General features: G+C 39.1%; 1 protein-coding gene across 1 annotated transcript in view; it reads left to right on the top strand.

Annotated features, from left to right (window-relative positions):
* Nucleotides 1-23,851, top strand: part of PTEN (phosphatase and tensin homolog) — a gene marked incomplete at its 5' end in the record, with an annotated part of 67,561 nt that extends 43,710 nt beyond the window's left edge. Inside the window, 4 exons of the mRNA XM_084773424.1 lie at nt 12,227-12,368; nt 15,805-15,971; nt 18,211-18,435; nt 20,391-23,851. Of these exons, the coding sequence (XP_084629550.1) occupies nt 12,227-12,368; nt 15,805-15,971; nt 18,211-18,435; nt 20,391-20,576 (720 nt within the window). The 3' untranslated portion in view covers nt 20,577-23,851. The remainder of the gene's footprint in view (nt 1-12,226; nt 12,369-15,804; nt 15,972-18,210; nt 18,436-20,390) is intronic.
* Nucleotides 23,852-24,143: the final 292 nt, after the last annotated feature.

Raw genomic sequence — 24,143 nt, 5'->3', positions numbered from 1 at the left:
TACACAACTTTTAAAAACATGTTGAAGGTTTGCTGTTCTTTGACTCTATATTATACATCATCCTTGCAATCCATTGTTAGTCTTATTGTAGTTTTGATGGAAACAGATTAAGAAAACTCATCTGATGTATGAATGAAATGGAACATACACATTTTTTTTTTTTTTACCAGTTAAAGTAGGCTGTGTCGGATAAAATCTCTAAGATTCATGTATTAGTTTGTCTTCCAGAATTATTAGCTGTGTGGCTAACAATTATGGTCCATTTTTGCTTTCAAGGTAAAGTGTTAAACTTTTTGACAGAGTTGGTGTTTTATCTAGTGAACAGGATATTAGCGGACCTGTGTGCAGGGAAGAGCTTCGTAGTTGCTCCTGTCTCTTGACAAAGTCTCTTGAGAACCTCTTGATTGGAAAGTCTTGGCTCTCAAGGATTTGGGTCTTTCACAGCAGCAGGATTTTGTTTGTTTGTTTGTTTGTTTGTCTGTTTTGTTTTTTTGGGGTGTGTGTGTGGTTTTTTTGGGGGGGTGACAAATCTTGCACGGGCTATAATTTAAGACATGTGTTCATCAGTAGGAAAACTTTTCACAACAGTAGATAAGGCTCTTTTAAGGGTTAATGTGGTCTTGCTACGCAGTGCAGCAGTGAGTGGCCATGGCCAGTGCAGCAGTGAGTGGCCATGGCGGAGAGGCCATCCACCTTCACCAGCGCAGGAAAACCAGAGGTGCTGTAGGTAACGCATGCCTACAGAGCATGGAGGTATCTTCAAGAGCTTTTGTTGTTGCTGTTGTGTTTTCTTTTTCTTTTTTTTTAAGTCATTTTTATTTACCTTCTTTTACATTGAGATTTTCTCTACAATTTTTATTTTATTTTTTTTGTTTTTTGTTTTTTGTTTTTCGAGACAGGGTTTCTCTGTGTAGCCTTAGCCATCCTGGACTCACTTTGTAGACCAGGCTGGCCTCGAACTCACAGCTATCCGCCTGCCTCTGCCTCCCGAGTGCTGGGATTAAAGGCGTGCACCACCACGCCCGGCTTTCTCTACAATTTTTAAACTAATAGAATTATATCGTGAGTATGATTGATATACATACATACATATGTGTATATCGAACCACCTGCACATACATGTTTTCAGGGCTTATCACTTGGTATTGAGTAACCAGTTGGTTGCTCTTCCCTCTCAACATTCTATAGTTTCCAGTAGATCTTTGTCTAGGCTTGAGGCCTGGTGAGCTGTCTCCTTCTATGCTAACATGTCTTGTCCTCTTTGCTCAGCTAATTTTTGGGCAGTGTGTTGATGAAACTTTATGGGTGTGGCTTCTGCCTTTCCTAGGAGACTTCTCACAGCAACCTCTCCGATCCTCAGACTCTGAGAGTCTTTCTAAACCCCCTTCTGGGTGATCCCTGAGCTGCAGGTGCAGTTGTGTTGTGGGTCACTCAGTTGGTGCTGGGCTCCACAGCTCTGGATTTTGATGTATTGTTGTTTGCTGTAATGGTCTCCTAATGCTGCAAAGAGAATTTTCCTTGAAGAGGGTTAAGGACCACATTTATCTATTGATGTAAAGATAAAACATTTAGAATAATGTTATAGGGCCAGGTGTGGTGGTGCACGCCTTTAATTAATCCCAGCCCTCAGGAGGCAGAGGCAGGTAGGTTCAGGCCAGCCAGGGCTGCAGAGAAACCCTACGGTGAGGGGGGGGGGGGAAGAATGCAGTTATAGATTATGCTGATTTAGTAAATTGGTGCTTGTAGGTTCTTCTCCCTAGGCCCAGGCAGAGTTTCTTCTTCTTTAAAGGGATTTAAAAATTGTACTTAGTTTAGTGATTGGGCTTGGGAGAGGGAGGGAGGCAAGGGAATGTCAGCAGTTTGAAAGCATTTTTTTGACCTTTTCAAAAAGGGCCCTAGATTATTTGCTGATTATTTATTCATTTGTTTTTATCACTGTGCATGTATTTGGTGGAAACTTGCACTGATGACAGTAAAATTTCAAATGCAGTAAGTGACACTTGGGACACTTTATGGTCCTCCGCCCTAGAGAACAATGTCAGGTTGGGGGAAACAGGTGAGATTATTTGGCCAGGTCCTGTGACTGTCTCAGCCATCTCTCCTGCAGCAAGCCTCGAATACTGGACTTTATTCTTTTTTCTTCCTCATTCTCCCCACTCTTCTGTGATGGTGAGAACTGAGCCTAGGGCCTTCACATGGGCACCCTCTCCCCCATTAGCTGCACCCTCTGCCCTGTGTGACTTGCCTTCATCCTGTAACTACGGGACTTTTTTTGTTTTGTTAACTAGTTCAGCCAAGGATTTTGCCTGGGACAAATAACGGCTTTGGATGGTCTAGGCTTCTCTAAGCTCTGCTGTCACGCATCCTATCTTTTTCCCCTTCACTTCTTCCTCCATAGAGTTGCTCTGGGCAGCAGACACTCTCTGTTCTCTTGCCATTTCCTCCAAGTGGAGATGACAGACTAATGTAAATAGAAGATGCAGAGGAGTGCACATGGGTAGAGATGTGGCTGGTACATTTGATGTTCAGCTTTAGCATTATACTGAGACTCTTTAAGTAACTTAGCATCTTCCAGCCACATCAGTAGGATTTACTGTACTTTGCTGATGCATAATTAATATACCTAGACAGCCTTTTAGATAAATTATGCACAGACCTAAAGGAGAATCCTAACATGTTTCTTACCTCTACCCTTTTGATTACTTAAAAACAAGAAAGAATTTATGAACAGATGCTATTGGCTAAGCTGTGTTTTACTAAATGGTTGCATTTGCATTTTAAGCTGCAATACTGTTGGAAAGCCAGATACAGATAAAAAAAGCCTTAAGATATCCCTACCCCACAAATGCTTCTTTATAGATGATATAAAGGCCCAGAAAAGTGAACTGTTGTGCTTAGAATTGTAGAGTTTGTGACAGCAGTTAGAGTATACAAATTTCTTTGTATATTGTCAAGCTTACAAATTCTGAACTGCAAAAGAAAGGAACTGTGAAAGTCTTTGAGGATATTACCTCTTTATGGGCTTTCTTGAAAGGTTCATTGTTGTTGATAGTTTTTAAAGGCTCCTCAGTTTTAATGCCTTTCTTTACAAATAATAATAGCGTGTAAGCAGGTTGTCACCCCCTGTTCCCAACCCCCCCTCCACTACCTCCCCCACTGTTGTCGCTGCCAAGTTTAGGAGAACAAGGCAAGATAGCTGGTCTTGCAAATATAATACTATGTATTTTCTTAAAATTTTTGCTATTTAATTTTCCTAAAGCTTTCAAGTGTAAAGAAAAATGAGATCATGGCACTTATTAGAAACGAATGGCATTGGAAATCATTATTTTCAGTAAAACCTTATCAGAAAAAAACTTGTTTTCTTTCATGTGAAGAACCTAGATTAGAGGCGTGTGCCATCAAACCAGAAAGGAGGCCTTTAGGGCAGGAAGGGATCTTAGGGAAGATGGTGAGTGTTATCAGCTGCTTGGTGTAAATGCAGAAGAGGAGCTATTTGGGGAAGGGAGGTGAATCAGAAGGAAGTGTGAAGAAATGTCATAGCAAAGCACGTTAGTAACAGAGGATAAACATAAAACAAACCTTAAAGGCCTCGCTCATTTCCCTGGTTGTCAGAATGGTAGTGAAACAGTGGATGCACTTTTAACTTCTTTTCATCACAGTAAATTTAGCTGAGTATGGTAAAGCTGTTTTAATAAGACTGAGAAATTCCTCTTGAGAAGTATCTTATAATAATTAATATAATTGATTGCTCAGAGTGACTTCATTCTTAAAACATGTGGCAGTATACACAATGGGAGTTTGCTTGAAAACTGCCATAACAATACCTAGCATCTTGTATGTTGGCTAAAAAATACTCTCTAGTTACATGTTTGCCAGCTTCTAGCCATTTGTGTTTATGGATTTGCACTTTGTGATTGTAATTGGAAGCTACTGGAGACGAATACATCTTAAATCTGTTTTATAGTTTATATGGGATTCATTTTACTAGAATTGTCTGTATTATTTTTCTTATATTCTTAATTTTTAACTGTGGAGGGACCATAAGAGGCTGAAGAAAATTATGTTCTGGTATAGAATCTTCATCTTCTTTTTCTTCTTATTTTAAAAGAGGAGACACTTGGCATGTTCTTGTGCAAAATTTGTAGACTCTGCATAGTATTATACCAGGTCTTAACTTATAGACATATTGTAGATTGGATATGCAAGCTGATCAAAATGTAGCATTGTGTTTTTAATGCCCAAACAATACTTTTAGGTTTTGAATATTGCAGAGAAGGTCAATAGTTGATACTTCCTATAAAGAAAAATATCCCAAGGCTGAAGTAGCCACTCAAGGGAACAAAGAGTCAGACCTTTCATTCAGTAATACAAAGCAAGTATGTTATTTATTCCACTTCCCCGGGAATTACTTACTTGTATAGTTGATACTTTGCTTTATGAAAGTGTGGCATATTGTCCAAATGCAAAGGCACGAGGGTGAACCCTGACACCCCCCACCCCCCCAGCCCACATGCTGTAAGTCACCCTCTGGGAGCACTTCCCACGTGTTCTTAGCTGCTTGCAAGTGCACTTAGGTTTCAGTGCTGTAATACATAGTTTACATTATGCAAGCTACGAAGAAAGTGGAAAGCCTTCAGAGTGCTGGTGAGCCCCGACTTTGGAATGATTTCTCAAACCTCAGAATCAAAGACACTGTTACTACATTTACCCAGAATCACTGCTCTGCCTGGCTTCCAATAATGGCAAGTAAAATGGGCTTTGATGTTTATTTTCTTTATTAAACATCAAGGGAAAGTTTGAAAAAGATTTCAGTCATTTTCCTTGTTTCCAAAACGGTTATTAGAAAGGTGTGCGTGTAAGAGTGTGTGTTTGTGTGAGCAATGAGCTCAATTCCTCAGTTTGTCAAGTTTACTAAAGTAATAGTGCTAAGTGTAGTATCAAGAGATTTCTTTATTGTCTCCGAGGATGGATTTGTATAACCTATTATATCAGGGTATTTTTGTTTTTTTGTTTGTTTGTTACATTTGTTATATTCCCCCATATCATAACCTCGTGAATTGTTTACTTGAAACCAAACAAGCTATGGTTACTGTCATTAAACAAAGCAAACAAAAACTCCCAGTGTAATTAATTTTCTTGTGACATCAGTTACCATGGGGTCAAGTGTTCTCTTCTGATGCATACTGTTGTAGCCTATTATCCAGTCCATAGATTCAGAAAACTGTGCAGTTTTGTGGTTTTGAAAGATTTAAACGGTTACTCACTGCCAAGCACACCTGCCAGGATTGCACTGCCCTGAGTCACGTCCGCATGTCACACTCAAAACCGTGCTTCCTAATTGTGAACCCTGACTCCCTGCCCCTGCTATACTAAGCTCTACTTAATTTTTTCCTTTCCTTTTTGATTCCTAGACTAGAAACTAATGCCTAAAAAAGAGATAGCTGTTTTAAATGGATGAGCTCTCCAGTTTTAGGTCAGAAAAACCCAACTCAAAGTAAGCTTAAGCAGAAGGAGACATGTACTGGCTACTATAAGCTAAGCCTGGGTCTGGAGCTAAGTGCTGAACGGATGTCAGAAGTCACTCCTGCCCACCCTGTTCCTTTTTTCTTTTTTGCCTGTGTTTATTTCAGATAGGATCTTTGCATGTAACGCCAGGCTGTGGTTCTGTAGCTTCAGGCTTGTATTCTGACTACTTAACAGCAATGGGAAGAAAACATCAATTTGAGTAAAAGTTTCCAGAACAGGCTCTGATTTCTCTGGTTTAAAGCATGTTCCTCTTCTTGAAATAAACGTTTTTGCTAGGGAATGGAATCCTCTGATCTGGATCGAAGACCAGCCCCAACACCTCCAGGCCACAAAGAGAATGACAACTTCTGAGAGAAAACTCCAGCCGAGGAAAGAGTGGTGGCTAGAGAAGGTCCACTTCACCTTTGCCACAGAGATTCTGTCGCTCAAGTAGCACCATTTAATGTCCGTTATAGTTCATAGAATGGAAGCATCATTCACTCCAAACCTTAGATTCTTCACAGATGGAACCACTGAATCAAGAGAAGTTATGACTTCGTTAAAATCACATAGCACTCCTGTTTTCAGGTCACCCTAGTCAGATTCATTCAGGTCCAGATACTGAGTTTGAGAAAGATAATCAGGTGCTGCTTTTTTTTTTTTAAGTTAAATATTAAAAACAATACTGTTTTCTTATTAAAATAGAGGCAACAAGGCTGGGCTCGATACACTCTAGTAACCCCAGCGCTTGGAAGGTAGGGGCAGGAGGATCAAGAGTTCGAAGCCATCTTCAGATATGGCAGCACGATTGAAGACTACAGATACTGCAGACATGGAAAACCAAGCCACCCCCACCCCCCCACCCCCCGGGAAAATCGAGGTTATGATGGCTGGATATGGTGTCACTAAGGCCTGTAATCTCAGCTATTTGGGGGTTGAAGAAGTAGGATAATCACTTTGAGGCCAGCCTCTAGTACATAATAAGACCCTGTCTTAAAAATAAAATATGTGATAATATATACCCTGCAATGTTATGGGAATCATAGAAATATGTTTTGAATATTAGAAAGTAGCTATAATAACTACTGTTTGTGTTATCATTAGTGCCAAGCTTTAAGAGCCACGCTCTTTTATTGAATTACTGCCTTGTGATTTATTGTGATCATTCAGAAATGTACATCTCCCTCTTCAGGCAAATACTTTTAGGTTGAAACATTTATATTATTTACAAGCTTTGACATGGAAAACGTTTTCCAGATCACTAGGAAAGTTTGCTGATTTAGAAAATTATTTCTTTAAGAAGTCTTAAGTTGGGGCTGGAGATGGCTCAGCAGTTAAGAGCACTGTCTGTTCTCCCAAAGGTCCTGAGTTCAATTCCCAGCAACCACGTGGTGATTCACAACCATCTATAATGAGATCTGGTGCTCTCTTCTGGTGTGCAGGCACACATGCAGGCAGAGCACTGTACATGAAATAATTAAATCTTAAAAGAATTCTAAGTTGTAAATTTACCTTATAGAAGATCATCTAGACTCTAAATGCATGGAAGATGAGCATACGTTACATACTGTATTGTGATGTGCCAATCCAGTATAGTAGTCTTATGGCAGTATCATGGATCTGAAAGATGGGTGTCATCCACACTCTTGAGTCTGTTTTTCAAGAGTCAGACAGGTGTAGTGGTGCACACCTTTAATCTCTAGCATTTGGGAGGTAGAGGCAGGGGGATCTCTCTGAGTTCCAGGACAGCTACACAGCAAAACCCTGTCTTGAAAAAACCAAATGAGAAAGAAAAATGAGCATTAAATACCCAAGGCTTAAAAATGAAGAATTAATGAAAAGTATATTAGGAAAACATAAATTTCCCAAGCAAGTGACAGGCTTTTAGTATCTGAATGGCATTATAATAGACAGCATAAAACTGAGCAAAGATGTCATTTTACATTAACATACGAGATACTCCATGTGGACACTAAGCAGTTGTGAACTTATATTGCAAAGGGAATCAAATTCGTTAAGCAAAAGCTGAAAAAACAAAAGTGATAGAAATCTTGAATATGCTCTGAGGAGGCACAAAGTAAGAGATGCACACAGTGAAAAAAGTAATAAAACGAGCACATAATGCTTTGCAGTGTCCGCTTGGATTAGTGACTCATTAGACTACTCCAAACCTTGAGACTAGAAAGACCGTGTTCTTGATAATAGGTGAGTAGAACTGCAGCTTAAAGTTTAATTCTAGTCCTTGTGGAAATTTAAAACCACTTTCTTTAGTAATTTTGAGCCACTGAAAAAAAGATGCATTCACACTTAGATTATTAACCATTAGAAAATGGAGACAAAAGTAGAAATGAGTAAAGTGAGGAAACAGTAAACTATTTGGACTAGTAAATCAAGCCTAATACAGAGAACCAGAGCTAGTGTTCCGAGTGGCATTTGGGGTTAAATCTGGGTTTCGGTAACTTAATCAAAGATGAGTAGTCAAACACATGTTTTTGTTTAGCCAGGCAGTTCAAATCTTGAGCGCCAGCCTTGCCTTGCTGCCCAGGCCTGCGCATGGTGCAGGCTTCGCTCTGTGCATCAGCACTGCCTTTCAGCTGTGGGTGAGCGCTCCGGGTGTTGTTGACGTAGCCACCCACTGAGCATATAAAAGCCGTGATAATCGGGATCCTACCTGTCACTTGAGAAAACCTATAATGTTGAGAATTGTTTACTACCGTACACAAATGTGAAATGTGTACCAAAAATAGAAATCAAGAGAAAAATACCATCTGAAACTCAACTCCTAACTTGACAACCCGGTCTTACCAGTTTGCTTTTAGGTTTTTAAAATTAGTTTGTTAAAGATTTCACGATGAGTTGTCATCATATGGCTCAGAGATTAACTTTGACCCAGAATGCCTCAACTTCCCAAGAGCTAGGACTGCAGGCATGTGCTTATTATACACATGCTTTATACAACCTAAAGTTTCTTTAATCTTTTGACTAGAAGTAAATTAATATGGTTCAGGTTCAGAAATTTATATTGTTAAAAAACAAAGCAAAACAAAAATGCCAGTCCTCATCCACTTCCTGTCTGCTGTTTCCTTCAACTTGCTTAGCTATGTTTTTTTTTTTAAACCTCCTTAATTGATAGTGACAGCTTTGTTGAAGTCGCATTAGGAAGGTGTTCTAATAACATTTTTGCATTAAAGTTAAACATTTTTTTCATTTTAAGGAAATTCCTTAATGTCAATACTTTGTAACAATTCTTCAAATTAATGTGGCTCTATTACTTTCTAAAAAGAGAATATGCAAGGTCCGTGGTGCTTCAGACTCCACAGGCTCCTCTGGCTAGTTGTCTCTGCTGGTCTTCTGAGGCGCTCTTGTCATCTCCAAGTCCTTTTATCCTTCCTCCCACTTTCCCACTAGACTCCCTATGCTTTGCCCTGTGTTTGGCTGTGAGTCTCAGCATCTGTTTTGAACTGCTGCTGGGTGGAGCCTGTCAGAGGACAACCCTGCTAGGCTCCTGTCTGCAAGTATAGCAGAGTTATCGCTAATAGTGCAGGGGTTGGCTCTCTCCCATGGGTGGGCCTTGGGCCAGGCATTGGTTGGACATCCCTCAGTCTCTGCTGTATCTGTTCTATTTTTTAATCCCTGCGTGTCTTGTAGGCAGGGTGAGTTTTGGATCAAAGTTTTTGTGGGAGGGTTGGTGTTCTCCTCCCTCTACTAGGAGCCTTGTATAGTTAGAGTATGTCTTCTATGTAGACATAGCCAGTGTGCAGCTCAGACTTCATGTGGCCCGGCAGGAAAGGGGAGTCTCTGACATGGACTCTGCTGCATGCTTTTTGATCAGCCCCGCCCTGCAGGCCCCCTCCCCCCCCCCCCACTGGGCCATAGGGGAAGAGGACAAATTCAGTCCTGATAGGACTTACTGAGCTAGGGTGAATGGGTAGGGGGCCTGCCCTTTTTCAAGGACTAAGGGACAGGGGTCAGGGAGTGAGGGTGGGACTGGGAGGACAGGAGGGTGGGGCCTAGGACCGGGATGTCCAGTGGATAAAAGAAAATATGCTGGGCGGTAGTGGCACATGTCTTTAATACCAGACAGAGGCAAATGGGTTCTGTGAATTTGAGGCCTGCCTGGTCTACAGAATGAGTTCCAAGGCAGCCAGGCCTACACACAAGAGAAATCCAGTCTCATAAAAGGAAGGAAGGAAGGAGAAAAGTATAGAGAAATAAAATTTCACCCTTTCAAGCATGTGTACAACTATTGTTTCTATAACTGTTACTTACTGTTTGCATACTAATTTATATTTTTAACTTCTTTTGTATAACTGCATTTATTGTTTTATCTTCCTGGAATTCTATTTTAAAGGTTCATGTTATTGTACTCATTTTCCTCCAGAAGCAAATTGAAGTTCATATTTTGATTGTGAGAATATATAAGCTTTGACTATTAAGTACGATTTTTTTTTTACTCTAGCCAAATCTTAAATTGCTAATCATGATTTCAAGTGGTTTATATTCATTTTTCTATTTGTTTGTTTTGATTTTTCAGACAGGATCTGCCTTTGTAGCCCTGGCTGGCCTGGAACTCACAGAGACCCACCAGCTTCTTCCTCCTGACTAGGATTAAAGTCATGTACCTATCACTCCTGCCTATATCCATTTTGATACACATATAGAGCAGAGAGACAGACAGACAGAGGGAGAGGAGGGGGCGGGTAGAGCCCATACTCCTGTAGTTTTGCTAGTCATCATACTTTTATACTTTCTGCTTTACCAGAAGAAGGGCATTTGTGTCTAAGAGTTAGCACAGTAGAGGTTTAATTACCATGAGTAAACTAAAGAGCATTGTAAATACTTTTTTCTTATGAACATAAAAAATACCATTTTCTACAGTTGTGTTTGTTTGTTGAGCCTGGACCTCTCATAGACCAGGCTGGCCTTGAACTTCTGGTCTTGGTTGTACCTAAGTACTGAGATTACAAGTGAACATCGCCATATCCCAACTGCTGTTTATTTTTTATTTTTTAATTTTTTTAAAGATTTATTTATTTATTATGTATACAATACACATCAGATCACATTATAGATGGTTGTGAGCTGCCATGTGGTTGCTGGGAATTGAACTCGTGACCTCTGGAAGAGCAGTCAGTGCTCTTAACCGCTGAGCCATCTCTCTAGCCCAACTGCTGTTATTTTAAACTATTTGACTTAATACTTGATATTTGCCTTATAGTTCTAAGTTGACTTTTTCCTAAGTTATATTGTGTAGTAGAAAAATATTTCATCAGTGAATACATTGTCATGTGAAGAGTTTTTGTTTTTTTTTATCTTCTGGAGTTATCTTTCCATGGGGTGTGTGTGTGCGCGTGCATGCGCATGTGTGTATGATCTTATGTTCCTTGGGTGCCCATCCTCTGGTACCATCCATCTTCTTCGGGCAGTCTCTCTCATTGGGATGGTGTTCACCAAGTAGGCTAAGCTGGCTAGCCTGTGAAACCTAGGTATCTGCCTGTCTCTGCCTCCCCGGTGCACATATATGGTTGCATGGTACCTTTTAAAAAAAATACATGTGTTTGGGGGGTTTGGTTGGAGTAATAAATAGCTCAGAAGTTTAGAGCACTTGTTGCTCTTCTAGAGGAACCAGGTTCCATTCCCAGCATCTACATAGTGGCTTACAAACATCTGTAAGTCCAGTTCCATGTCATGCCCTCTTCTGGTTTCTGTGGGCACCAGTGTACACATGGCGTACTTACTTATGTAGGTAAAACATTCACACATATTAAAAAAACAATTAAGACAAATTATATACATAGGTTCTGTGCCCTTCATGCTTGCCAAACAAACACCTTACTGATTGAGCCACCTCAGTCTTGTGTGCATGGGTGTGTGTGTATGTATGTGTGTGTGTGTGTGTGTGTGTGTGTGTGTCTGTCTGTCTGTCTGTCTGTCTGTATGTATGTATGTATGTAGTGGGGAGGGGAGGAAGTTTTGTTATAGTTGTGCTGGCCTAGAACTGTGAACCGCAGGCACCTGTGGAATGTAACAACAGTCCTGCTCCAGCCTCTGCAACACTCGGGTTACAGGTTGGGGTACCCATATCTGACTAGGCTCCCCCTTTAGATGGCATGTGAACTGTGTCTTCAAAACACTTGTAATACCTCATATTTTCTAAGCCATGTTGTGTTTCCCTAATTTTCCCAAGGAATGGATAAAGCATGGGGCACTCTTAGTGCCCTGTCAACAGGTCCCTGTGTATGTGTCCCATTCAGCTGTACACACTTTAACGTCAGAATCTCATTTTCTGCTCAGAGGCAGCACGTTTCTCTCTATTGTGCTGATTCTGATGGACTTTTGCTTAGAAAGTGGGTAAGCAGGTTTGTGAAAAATTGCATGCCTAATAAGTCCATCTTTGTGAGGGGCCTTAGGTATTAAGCATGTAGCTATGGTACAGAGGCCATCAGCTGTTTCTTTCAATACGCAATGGCCTTTGCTTGTTGGGTTCCTAGATCAGAACAATATTTAATCTTTGAGTAAATGAGGTGTTTAATAACTGTATTTTAAGAATATCTTATATTTTCCTTTTGCTATTGCTCTGATTTATTCTAATATTGAGTTAGAGTATTAGCCACTTACGGAGAAAGTTTGGAATAACCCAGTTATCTTTTCAGTTTAGTACAATAACTTTAATGAAAATTTTCTTTTGAATTTGACTCTTTCTCTTTTTCCCGTCTACCAGGGAGTAACTATTCCCAGCCAGAGGCGCTATGTATATTATTATAGCTACCTGTTAAAGCATCACCTGGACTACAGACCAGTGGCACTGCTGTTTCACAAGATGATGTTTGAGACTATTCCTATGTTCAGTGGCGGGACGTGCAGTAAGTGCTCTTGGTTCTCACCTGCTTGTGTGGGGAACTTCTTTCTATTACTGTATCTAAATGTGTAAAAATTTAGATATAAGTTTACAGGTTAAACATATGCAGGAGAATGTATTTCTGAAGTGTTGGGAGTAGTTAGTTCAGTTATTCAGCTCATTGGGTTAAGAAACCTAAGAACAATGAATTTTAGTGCTTTTGAAGTCAGTTCTATTTATGGGAGAAATACTCTGTGTTACAGCCACCAAGTGTTCTGACGCTGATAGGCCAGCCTGTGATGGCAGCGGGATTACCAAGTCCTTCATCTGAGGGAAACAAGTGTTCACAGTCACTGTGACAGAGAGAGGCCAGAGCAGTATTCTCGAAATACAGAGACTGAGAGGGTAGTGGAGTCAGGGTGTGTGGAGAAAGCTGATGCAGCTTTCGGTTTCTGCCCTCAACATTGTGCCTTGGCCGCGTCATCTTACTGAGTTTGCTTGTCCGTAAAATAAAGGAATCTTGAGATCTGACCCTCCCTTTATAAGTACAGGGTCACAACACTGGAGTCTGCTTGTAATTTCTCTTTTACCTTAGCAGCCATCTGCCTACCTCACATTAACCCACCCAGGTCATTTTGATCTTGGTTTCCTTTCCTGCTGTTCTTGGCTAAAGTTCTTAACTACAGACCTAGGAACAGGAAGCCCTATACTTGGACCCAAAGCAGTTACTTAATGAAGGGAAATGTATGGGTGGGATGTGTATGGAAAATATATGGAGGAGTTTTATGCAGCCTTAATAAGGCCAAGCTACCACGCTGTCTTTTTTCTCTATCAGTTTTTAGACCCTGAACGTCTAAGCATCACAGGGGAGTAGTGGTCAATCATGTTTTAAACCTAAAAAAATTTTAATTTGTATTTTCAATATAATGTCCTAGTTTCAGATAGATGTCACTTACTAGAATCCCTTAATACTATTTTATGGATGTTTTGCAATTTGTCAGTTATTTAGTTTTTTACTTACATGAAATACTTAGCTAAATTTTTTCTCTCTAAAATAATTTATGTAGAGAAAATTAATTTCTTGAAGTCTTTTATCTTTGTCAGATAGGGTTGATTATCATGAGTGTGACAATTAATATAGGCCCCTAATTTATTAATATAGCTTGTTGGAAAGTTCTAAGCAACTTTTATACTGATCACATTAGTATAATTTTTAAAACTTGACTATAAGGCACAATGGACTGTGGAAAGCCATTGGCCTAGGAATATCACCAGGTTCGTTGAGAAGGAAAAAGGACGAAAACTCATGTTCTTCCTGTAGTTTCTGTATCAATAGAAAAGCCAAACAAAGGTGATACGGAGGAATAAGGAAAAGCTCTCTCTCTGCTCAGGAGTCTTATTAGGTATGACACTGTATTTATCACCCCTGTTGCAGTGAAAAGGCACCATGACCACAGCAACTCTTATAAAGGAAAGCATTTAATTGGGACTTGTTTACAGTTTCAGAGATTTAGTCCATTATCAATCAGCCTGGCATAAAGCATGGTGGCACACCCCACAAGGCCACAGCTCCTAATCCTTCTCAATAGTGCCACTCCCTGATGACCAAGCATTCAAATATATGAGCCTATGGGGGCCGTTCTCATTCAAACCACCACAGATAACCAAGTGGAAACCACTCGCTGCTCCCCCACCACACGCATGCGCGCTCTCTATCTCTGTCTCTGTCTCAGTCTCTCTCACCAAGGGTAGAGGCCAGGGTCTTATGCATTGGGCAAATACTCCGCTGCTGAGCCTCTACCACAACCTGCAGTCAGTAGTGTCAGATTTTGAGCTGATAAAATTATAAAGCATTTTATCTCAATAATGTTTACCATACTCTTGTTCATTTGTTTCATGTTATAGCTCACTATGGTATAAAGCCTTGTAAAGCGTCTCATTGCCCATTGAACGAACCTTTAGCTTTTGAAATGCATTCACAGATTGTTGATGTGATGTTTCTCCTTTTGGAGGTAGTTTTTGTGATAAATGTCTGTAAATCCATGTTAGATTAACCCTATATGCTTTTACTAAGGATCCTATTTTCTATGAGATGCTGTGGTATTGCTTTTATACACTAAGTACACAAATCTTTATGTTTTTATTAAGTTGGAAGTTTCATTTAAATTGGTTTGGCTTTCACATTGTTCCCAGTCATTGGTCACATTGATAAAAATATGCTTTTCATCTTCAAAGAAATAATACCTTTAGTGTTGATATCTACACACACACACACACACACACACACACACACACACACACACACACACACACCCTCTACTTTTAGCATGTTAGTTTTCTGTTTTTCTCTATCTATAAATGACTTTTAATACATTTTAGAGACAGGGTTTCTCTGTGTAGCCTTGGCTATCCTGGACTTGATTTGTAGACCAGGCTAGCCTTGAACTCACAAAGGTCTGCCTGCCTCTGCGTCTCCAATACTGGGATCAAAGGCATGCACTGCCACACCTGGCAATCCTTTCCACATCTTTAACTATCTTTTGGTTGAGTTGCTAACCTAAATCATGATGATGTTTGAGAAATTGTACTTAAGCACTAATTTTAAAACAGACCTAGATTGGAACCAAATAATTGTTGATGAAAACAGTGTTTAGAGGGAAGACAGGCTGTGCTATAGCTTCCCCTCGGAGCCTGCTGCGTTCCTGCAGACCTCTAGGAGGTTTTCCTTTCTGATTCTCATTATTTTGACTTTTTATACCTTTAAATTAAATGTCTGCTAACACACCCATATGAGTATGGGCAGCACAAATTGGACTTAGTGGGTTTCAAAAAAAAGAAAGAAAAACCACAGAGGACATGAAGTTGGAAAGAAGACTTGGGGATGCATCCAGGAAGAAATAGAAAGCAAAGTGGCAAGTGAATTGTATCAAAATATATTGAATGTTTGTCCGAAATTCTGAAGAAATTAAAAATAATATATTAAAACCATGTGGAGAGAGGGTGGGAATGGCAAGATACAAGCAAGGAGATAACAATTTGAATAAATAAATAATCACGTGGGCTAGAGTTTATTAAAATTTTCTCTTAAAGTTGCCCTTATGCAGTTAACACTAGGAAATTATTCTGTGCTTGCAGTAATGGTGGTGGGTCTTTTGCATAATGTTAATGTTGATGTTGCATAATGTTGATGTTAATACATTGCTAGAGTCTAGTCTTAGAACTTATTATTTATGAAGTAGTAACTGATTTTCATATATGTAATAGAGCTTGAGGGTTCAAGTTGAAGAGATCCTTACTTAGACTGGTTATATTTTTACATAATTAATTCTGCTGATTTGTTTTAGATCAGTAGTTGATATAAGGAATTACCAATTTGTGTATGTTTTTGTTACTTTCTCATTAAAATAGTTTCTGATAATTTGAGTGCTCATTTTTTGGTGAAATTGTGTTTAAACACACAGATCCTCAGTTTGTGGTCTGCCAGCTAAAGGTGAAGATATATTCCTCCAATTCAGGCCCCACACGCCGGGAGGACAAGTACATGTACTTCGAGTTCCCGCAGCCACTGCCTGTGTGTGGTGACATCAAAGTAGAATTCTTCCACAAACAGAACAAGATGCTCAAAAAGGTTTGCACTGTGGTTGTGTTGGGTGGAAATAGCCCTGCTTTGATGAGTAGCCTCATGGCCTTTTGCTTGCATCCTTTGGTTAGGAAATTATTCTGTAAGCAGAGACTTAAGATAGATTATTTCTCTGCCATCTAACTGAGCTCTGGTTACTTATTTGTTAGATTTGCAGAAATTCACTTCTGTGGTGTTGATGAGACATGTAAGCAGAACACACACACAACCACACGCCCCTTTTGTTGGCGTTTTCAGTTTGTTCTGTGACCTTATGCAACACAAGCCATGTCTTTCCCATTAGGGTTTATGTTGAGATTGGACTAATTTATATTTCGTTTCCCCAGAATCAGTGAGTATTTAGTATTATTTAGCAGAAAGAAATGGCTATGAAGAAGTAGTAAAACAAACAAAAAACCCTGAAGCCAGTCTCAATGGCACACGCCTCTAATCCCAGCACTCAAGGAGGCAGAGCCAAGCAAATCCCTTGAGTTCAAGGCCAGCCTGGTCTCCAAGTGAATCTAGGATAGCCAAGGCTACACAGAGAAACTCTGTCTCAAACAAACAAACAAACAAATCCTGATAAATTTTAAGATACAGTTCAGTATTACTGAGACTTGAGACACACAAAAGAGAAGGCAAAGTCTCAGCTGTAGACCTTAGTTTGTAATACAATGTGACCATTTAAAGTGAGTCTATGGAGTTTTAGCTAGGACAGAGGAAGACACCAGAAGCATGTGGGATAGTGAATTGCCAGAAAGGGGATTTCATTTTCTCAGTTTTTTGTGTTTGTTTGTTTTTTGTTTTGTTTTAAAGCGATAAAAGGAAATTTCACTCACTATAGAACTTTTAAATGTGGACTTGATTTTTTAGGAGAAATATTTCCTTTTTCTAGGATACAAGCTGTTAAGAAAAATCGTAAACCTACTAAACTAATGTTTTTATCGTAGACTTATTTTTTACCTCTCATGAAGGACAAAAGCTATGTATTTGAGGCATGTTTTTTGCTATTATTTTTTCCTCTTACAGTTTTGTTTTGTTTTTTATTTGTTTTTGGATTTGAAACAGGTTTCTCTTTGTATCTCTGGCTGTGCTGGAACTGTAGACCACATAAAATTGTGCATGTGTGTGCATTTTTCTTACTGGTTTTCTTGTGTTTGTAGCTCAGGTTGGCCTAGAACTTACTAAGTAGACCAGGCTGGCCTCAGATGAAATAGCCCTGCTTTCACCCCCAGTGCAGTGATTAGAGGCCTGAGCCACCACATGGGGCTTAATATGGTCTCTAAAAATCAATACCTACCTCATATCTCCTTGTGCTTTTAGGAATGTGCTGTTTCTTACTCCAGATCTGAGTTACATGTTTATATACATGAAACTGTATCTTAGATTACTTTTCATAAATTTCCATTTACCATAGCTTTTTTCCTGACTCACATATAGAAACAGTTTTAGAAAATTAGCATATATTAATGAGCCACGTTTTGGAAGTTTAAATAATATTACTTTGCTTTCTTCTAAGTAAAATCTAATTGTCAACTTAACAAGTTTGTTAAAATTATTAAGATCAGTACGGTTTTAAAAGGCTTGCTGTGGGCTGGAGAGATGACTCAGCAGTTAGGAGCACTGACTGCTTTCCAGAGGACCCAGGTTTGGTTCCCAGCACCCGCATGCTGCCTTACAGCCATCTGTGGCTCCTGTTCCAGGGACCCCTTCTGGCCTCCATGGGCCAGGATGGCTAGACATGCCCAGGGTGCATAGACATGAAGCCAGGCAAATATGTAGTTGGGCTTCCGGTGAAGTACAAACACTTGAACTTTGCTTCTTTCTACGTACACATGAACTCAACAGCATTTTTAAAAATCCAGTATTAGAGCTGGGTGTGGTAGCGCCTTTAATTTCAGCACTCAGGGTAGCAGAGGCCAGCGGATCTCTGTGAGTTTGAGGCCAGTCTGGTCTATAAAGTGAGTCCAGGACAGCCAAGGCTACGCAGAGAAACCCTGTCTCAAGAAACAACAACAACAACAATAATAATTTATATATTCCGGTATTAGAATAGGAAATATTTTTCTTTGGACTTTAAGATAAAAGTAAGTTACCAGATTTTACAGGATTATATTTTTGTCTAACAAATTTAGGAAAGGTAACTTAGTGAATAAGAGTATTCCAATATGTGCCGTATTACATTGGTATTTGTGATATGTTTTTAAAGAAGTGAAATTCATCTCTCATTTCTTTCTTTCTGCTTTAGGACAAAATGTTTCACTTTTGGGTAAATACGTTCTTCATACCAGGACCAGAGGAAACCTCAGAAAAAGTAGAAAATGGAAGTCTCTGCGACCAGGAAGTGGATAGCATTTGCAGCGTGGAGAAGGCAGACAATGACAAGGAGTACCTAGTGCTCACCCTCACCAAAAGTGACCTCGACAAAGCAAACAAAGACAAGGCCAACCGATACTTCTCTCCAAATTTTAAGGTCAGTTAAAAGCGTTTGGGATGGGAGTGTGTGCTTTATTCTAAGTATGAAGCTGAAGTGCTAAACCTTGCGTTAGTATCCTTCAATTGGTACCGTTCCCAGTGGCCGCTCAGCTCTCCTTTTTCTGCTTATTAGTCTACTTGCTCTTGTTCCTTATCCTCCTCTGTCGTCTTCCTCCTAAGCCTTTCCTTTCTCCGTTTTAAGTTCTTTTTTTCATTAAGTTGTATTTGTTTCATTCACATGTTAAGTGAAAATAGACCTAATATTCAATGCCTTTGGATCTCAGGTTTGTTATAAGTTTTCGTTAGAGTCCTGGTTTTCTTTTGCACAAATTTCTTTTGTACAACTTTACATTGCTGTCAACCACCTGCCTTCTGGGTTTTTAGATAGGGTCTTGGTGGATAGGCCCAGGCTGGCCTTGAACTGGTATGCCTCCCACATCAGCCTCACCTGGCAATCATTTGCTTTTAAAATGTATTTATCTTTAGTTTTACTGTTCTAACATTTCTCCAGCAATGTACTTCAGTGCTTGCCTAACATGGGTGATCCCCTGAGTTCAGCAAGTACTACAAAAACAATCAATATAAAATAAAGTATAAAAAGTTAGCCAGGTGTGGAGATGCACGTCTTTGATCCCAGCACTCAGGAGGCAGAGGCAGGCAGATCACTGTGAGTTCGAGGCCAGCCTGGTCTACAAAGTGAGTCCAGGACAGCCAGGGATGTTACACAGAGTAACTCTATCTCAAAAAAAGCAAAAAGAAAAAGTTATTGTAGAGAAAAGCTATTTTCATTGTCACTAAGCAAATTTATCAAGTAAGCACAAAACAAATTCTATAAACCTTGCAACTGGCAAAGGTGACCTGATCAAATGGATAGTATGTAAAGAGAGGAGTGAATAAAGTGAGAAAATTTACATATGTAAATTGTAAACGGCCTAATTAACAGATATTGGGAAGAGTGGAGGGGAGCTGATTCAAGAATCCTGAGGCAGGAATGAGCTTTGTCTGTTTGAGTGGCTGAAGTCATTTCCACGGAGTCACAGGAACCAGTCTTGATGTGAATGTGTGGAGCGCTGAGCACAGAGAATGTGTAAACCTTGTAATCTGAGCTCATCTTGACATGTCCAGCTTACTACCTTAAATTGAGACTGGCTTGGAAACTAGGGAGAGGCGGCAGGGTTGACGTGGGGTGAGTTGGAAAGTGAGCGCAGTGGTTGCCTGGTCTCAAGTAGTAGCAGGAACAGTGGTAAAATACTTTGAAGGGGGAATTTAAAGCAAATGTTGGTTATAAGAAAGAGTCATAGTGCCTTCAATAATGAGAAAGAAGCTATAGACAGAATACAGGTCTAGTTTAAGTCTGGTCTCCTGCCAGCTATCCATCAGGCACTGTCTTCTAGCATGTTGCCTGGTCTTTGGGGTTTGTTTCTTGTTTTCCTTTAAAATGGAAATACTTAATTAGTTTTAACAGTTACTGCAGCCATGCATCTAAAGGCTACTGACCCATTCTTTGGACCACTATGTGGTCTCTATTAGCTTCCTCCAATCTCTCATTCGGTGAAGACTTCAGGGCTAATTTATCTTGAACATATTATTGTTAACCATTGATGTATAATGTCACTAATATAAAAATAAAGTCTGAAACAAATTGTAACAGAAATATTTCAGAAGCATTTGTAAATTGGATTTTGTGATTTAGTTAGTCCAAGGTCACTGTCTTCAGTTTGCACTTTTATATACTCATATAGTACTTATAGCTTATGTTCCTTTAAAAATGGTTATCAGATGTCAGTGTATCTTTTCAGTGTACAGTAGACAATCTTAAGGTCCTTTGAAAAGCAGAACCCTTAAATTCATGATTGTTACAGTACTTTCAAGTCAGTCTGTAACAACAAATGTCTTTACTAATATGAAATTCATCTTCATTGTTCATTTTCATCTTAAACTTTCTTTCTTTAGGTGAAATTATACTTTACAAAAACAGTAGAGGAGCCATCCAATCCAGAGGCTAGCAGTTCAACTTCTGTGACACCAGATGTGAGTGACAATGAACCTGATCATTACAGATACTCTGACACCACTGACTCTGACCCAGAGAACGAACCTTTTGATGAAGATCAGCATTCACAGATTACAAAAGTCTGATTTTTTTTTTTTAATCAAGAGGGATAAAATACCATGAAAAAAAAAACTTGAATAAACTGAAATGGACCTTTTTTTTTTTTTTAATGGCAATAGGACATTGTGTCAGATTGCAGTTATAGGAACAATTCTCTTCTCCTGACCAATCTTGTTCTACCCTATACACCCACAGGGTTTTGACACTTGTTGTCCAGTTAAAAAAGGTTGTGTAGCTGTGTCATGTATATACCTTTTTGTGTCAAAAGGACATTTAAAATTCAATTAGGATAAATAAAGATGGCACTTTCCCATTTTATTCCAGTTTTATAAAAAGTGGAGACAGACTGATGTGTATACGTAGGAGTTTTTCCTTTTCTTTTCTGTCACCAGCTGAAGTGGCTGAAGAGCTCTGGTTCCCAGGTTCACGTCCTGCCCCTCTGCACTTGTGGCAACAGATAAGTTTGCAGTTGGCTAAGAGAAGTTTCTGCAGGGTCTTGCTACATTCTCATGCATGTCCGTGGGTTGAGGGAATGAGGGAATGCTCAGAAAGGAGTATTTTAGCTGGGCTCTGGACCATATGCCGTCTCCAGCTACTTACACACACCTTTCTCTAGCATGCTACAGTTACTAATCTGGACATGGAGAAATTGGCCGCTGTCACTGCTTGTTGTTTGTGCATTTTAAAGAGCATATTGGTGCTAGAAAAGGCAGCTAGAGTGAGTAAATTTGTATTGGGGTATAGGAATGAACCGTCTACAGCATGTTAGAGCCAACAAATGAAGGGATATAAAAATAACGTGGTCATAGATAAGAGACACAGCAACAATGACTTAACCATACAAACGTGGAGGCTATCAACAAAGAATGGGCTGGAAACGGAAAAATTGACAATGATTTATTCAGTATGCTTTCTCAGTTGTAATTGACTGCTCCATCTCCTATGTAATCAAGGCCAGTGCTAAAAGTCAGATTCTCTTAGTCCCTACACCAGTTAACACCTTTACATTTATTTTTATTGATTTTCAATCATATACCTACTGTGGATGCTTCATGTGCTGGCTGCCAGTTTCTTTTTCTCATTAAATATAAAATATTTTGTAATTCTTCACAGGAAATTTCAATTTGAGATTCAACAGTAAGCAGGTTTTTTTTTTCTATGAAGATTGATGATGCACATACTCAGTCCAGTAGCTGTCAGATGTCCCACCCTTTGACCTTACACATTCTATTACAATGAGTTTTGCAGTTTTGCACATTTTTTAAATGTCATTAACTGTTAGGGAATTTTACTTGAATACTGAATACATATAATGTGTATATTAAAAAAGTCATTGTTTGTGTTAAAAAGGAAATTAGAGTTGCAGTAAATTTTCGGCACTGCACGAATAATAAGGCATTTAAGTTTTTCCAGTAGAAATTGTCCTACAGATGCTTTATCGACTTGCTATTGAAAGAGTAGATCTTTTTTTAATATGCAGTGTTGAGTCACTTCTTTATTGTGGTAGAGTTGGGATTAGGGCTTCAACTTCATTTCTTAAATATCATTATATGTTTGATATGCCCAGACTGCATACAATTTAAAGCAAGAGTACAACTACTATTGTAATGGTAATGTGAAGATGCATTAAAAAGGATTTCTGTTCCTGGGAATTTGGTGTCTTTGAAATTATATCTTGACCTTAACATTTGAATTTCTAGCCATTATATTTCTTAATGGTATGAAGTCCCATTTTCAATAACTTATTGGTGCTGCAATTGTTCACTAGCTGTGGTCTGATCTAGTTAATTTACAAGTACAGATTGCATAGGACCCACTAGTTTATAGTTTGATGGTAAGTAGATTAGGCAGAACGTCATCTAAAATATTCTTAGAAAATAATGATGTATTTTCCATACCTCATCAGTTTCACTCAACCAATAAAGTTTTTAAAATTGTGACAAAGCTCTTAGGATTTACACATTTATATTTAAACATTGATACATGAATACTGATTGACTGTTGGTAAAGTGATAAAAGTTAAAGACAACTTTTCCTAAGATCTTACCATTGAAGTTTGTGTACCACCTTGTCCTTCCTATAGGCTGAAAGCAGTCGACTAAAGCAAAAAGCAGCTATTGGTGTTTTGGAGATAGTGATGAACACTGTTCTTTGTTAGTTTTGGGCACAGCATGCTAAAATATAACTTGTATTGTTCCAATATGTAACACAGAGGGCCAGGTCATGAATAATGACATTACAATGGGCTGTTGCACTGTTAATATTTTTCCTTTGGAATGTGAAGGTCTGAATGAGGGTTTTGATTTTGAATGTTTCAGTGTTTTTGAGAAGCCTTGCTTACATTTTATGGTGTAGTCATTGGAAATGGAAAAAAAATGGCATTATATATATTATATATATATAAATATATATTATACATACTCTCCTTACTTTATTTCAGTTACCATCCCCATAGAATTTGACAAGAATTGCTATGACTGAAAGGTTTTTGAGTCCTAATTAAAACTTTATTTATGACAGTATTCACGATTAGCCTGAAATGCATTCTGTAGGTAATCTCTCCCGTGTTTCTGGAATGCTTTCTTAGACTTTTTGGATGTGCAGCAGCTTACGTGTCTGAAATGACTTGAAGGCATCACCTTTAAGAAGGCTTACAGTTGGGCCCCGTACATCCCAAGCCCTCTGTAATTCCTCTTGGACATTTTTGCCATAATTATAAAAGGGTAGTTGAATTAAATAGCATCACCATTCTTTGCTGTGGCACAGGTTATAAACTTAAGTGGAGTTTACCGGCAGCATCAAATGTTTCAGCTTTAAAAATAAAAGTAGGTTACAAGTTACATGTTTAGTTCTAGAAAATTTGTGCAATATGTTCATAACGATGGCTGTGGTTGCCACAAAGTGCCTCGTTTGCCTTTAAATACTGTTAATGTGTCATGCATGCAGACGGAGGGGGTGGAACTGTGCACCAAGCTGGGGGCTTTTACTGTAGTATTTGGCAGAGTTGCCTTCTACCTGCCAGTTCAAAAGTTCAATCTGTTTTCATATAGAATATATATACTAAAAAAAAATTGAGTCTGTAAAGCAGCCTTACTCTGACTCAGCCTCTTCAGACACTCTTGTGCTGTGCAGCGGTGGCTCTGTGTGCAGATGCCATGCACTGAGGATACACAGCTATGACGTGTACAGGGTAATGCCTCATACCAATCAGATGTCCATTTGTTACTGTGTGTGTTAACAACCCTTTATCTCTTAGTGTTATAAACTCCACTTAAAACTGATTAAAGTCTCATTCTTGTCATTGTGTGGGTGTTTTATTAAATGAGAGTATTTATAATTCAAATTGCTTAAATCCATTAAAATGTTCAGTAACGGGCAGCCAAATATGATTGCAAAGTTTCTGTAGGTTTTTCTTTTCTCTTTTCCTCCTTGCTGTCCTTCAAAGCCGACTATTAAAAAAGCAGGCTCTCTGTCAGCTTGGAGTAGGCTTGTATCTGTCTGCTCATGGTTAAGAAAAGTGCTTTAAGCCTTAGTCATCACTTCATAAGTTGTCCCAGGCACAGTAAGGGGCAGTTTAATCTTGAGAAGGTTGA

The sequence above is a fragment of the Acomys minous genome (assembly GCF_964271855.1).
Source record: "Acomys minous genome assembly, chromosome: 2".
NCBI lineage: Eukaryota > Metazoa > Chordata > Mammalia > Rodentia > Muridae > Acomys > Acomys minous.
This window is presented reverse-complemented; position numbering and strand designations above follow the sequence as displayed.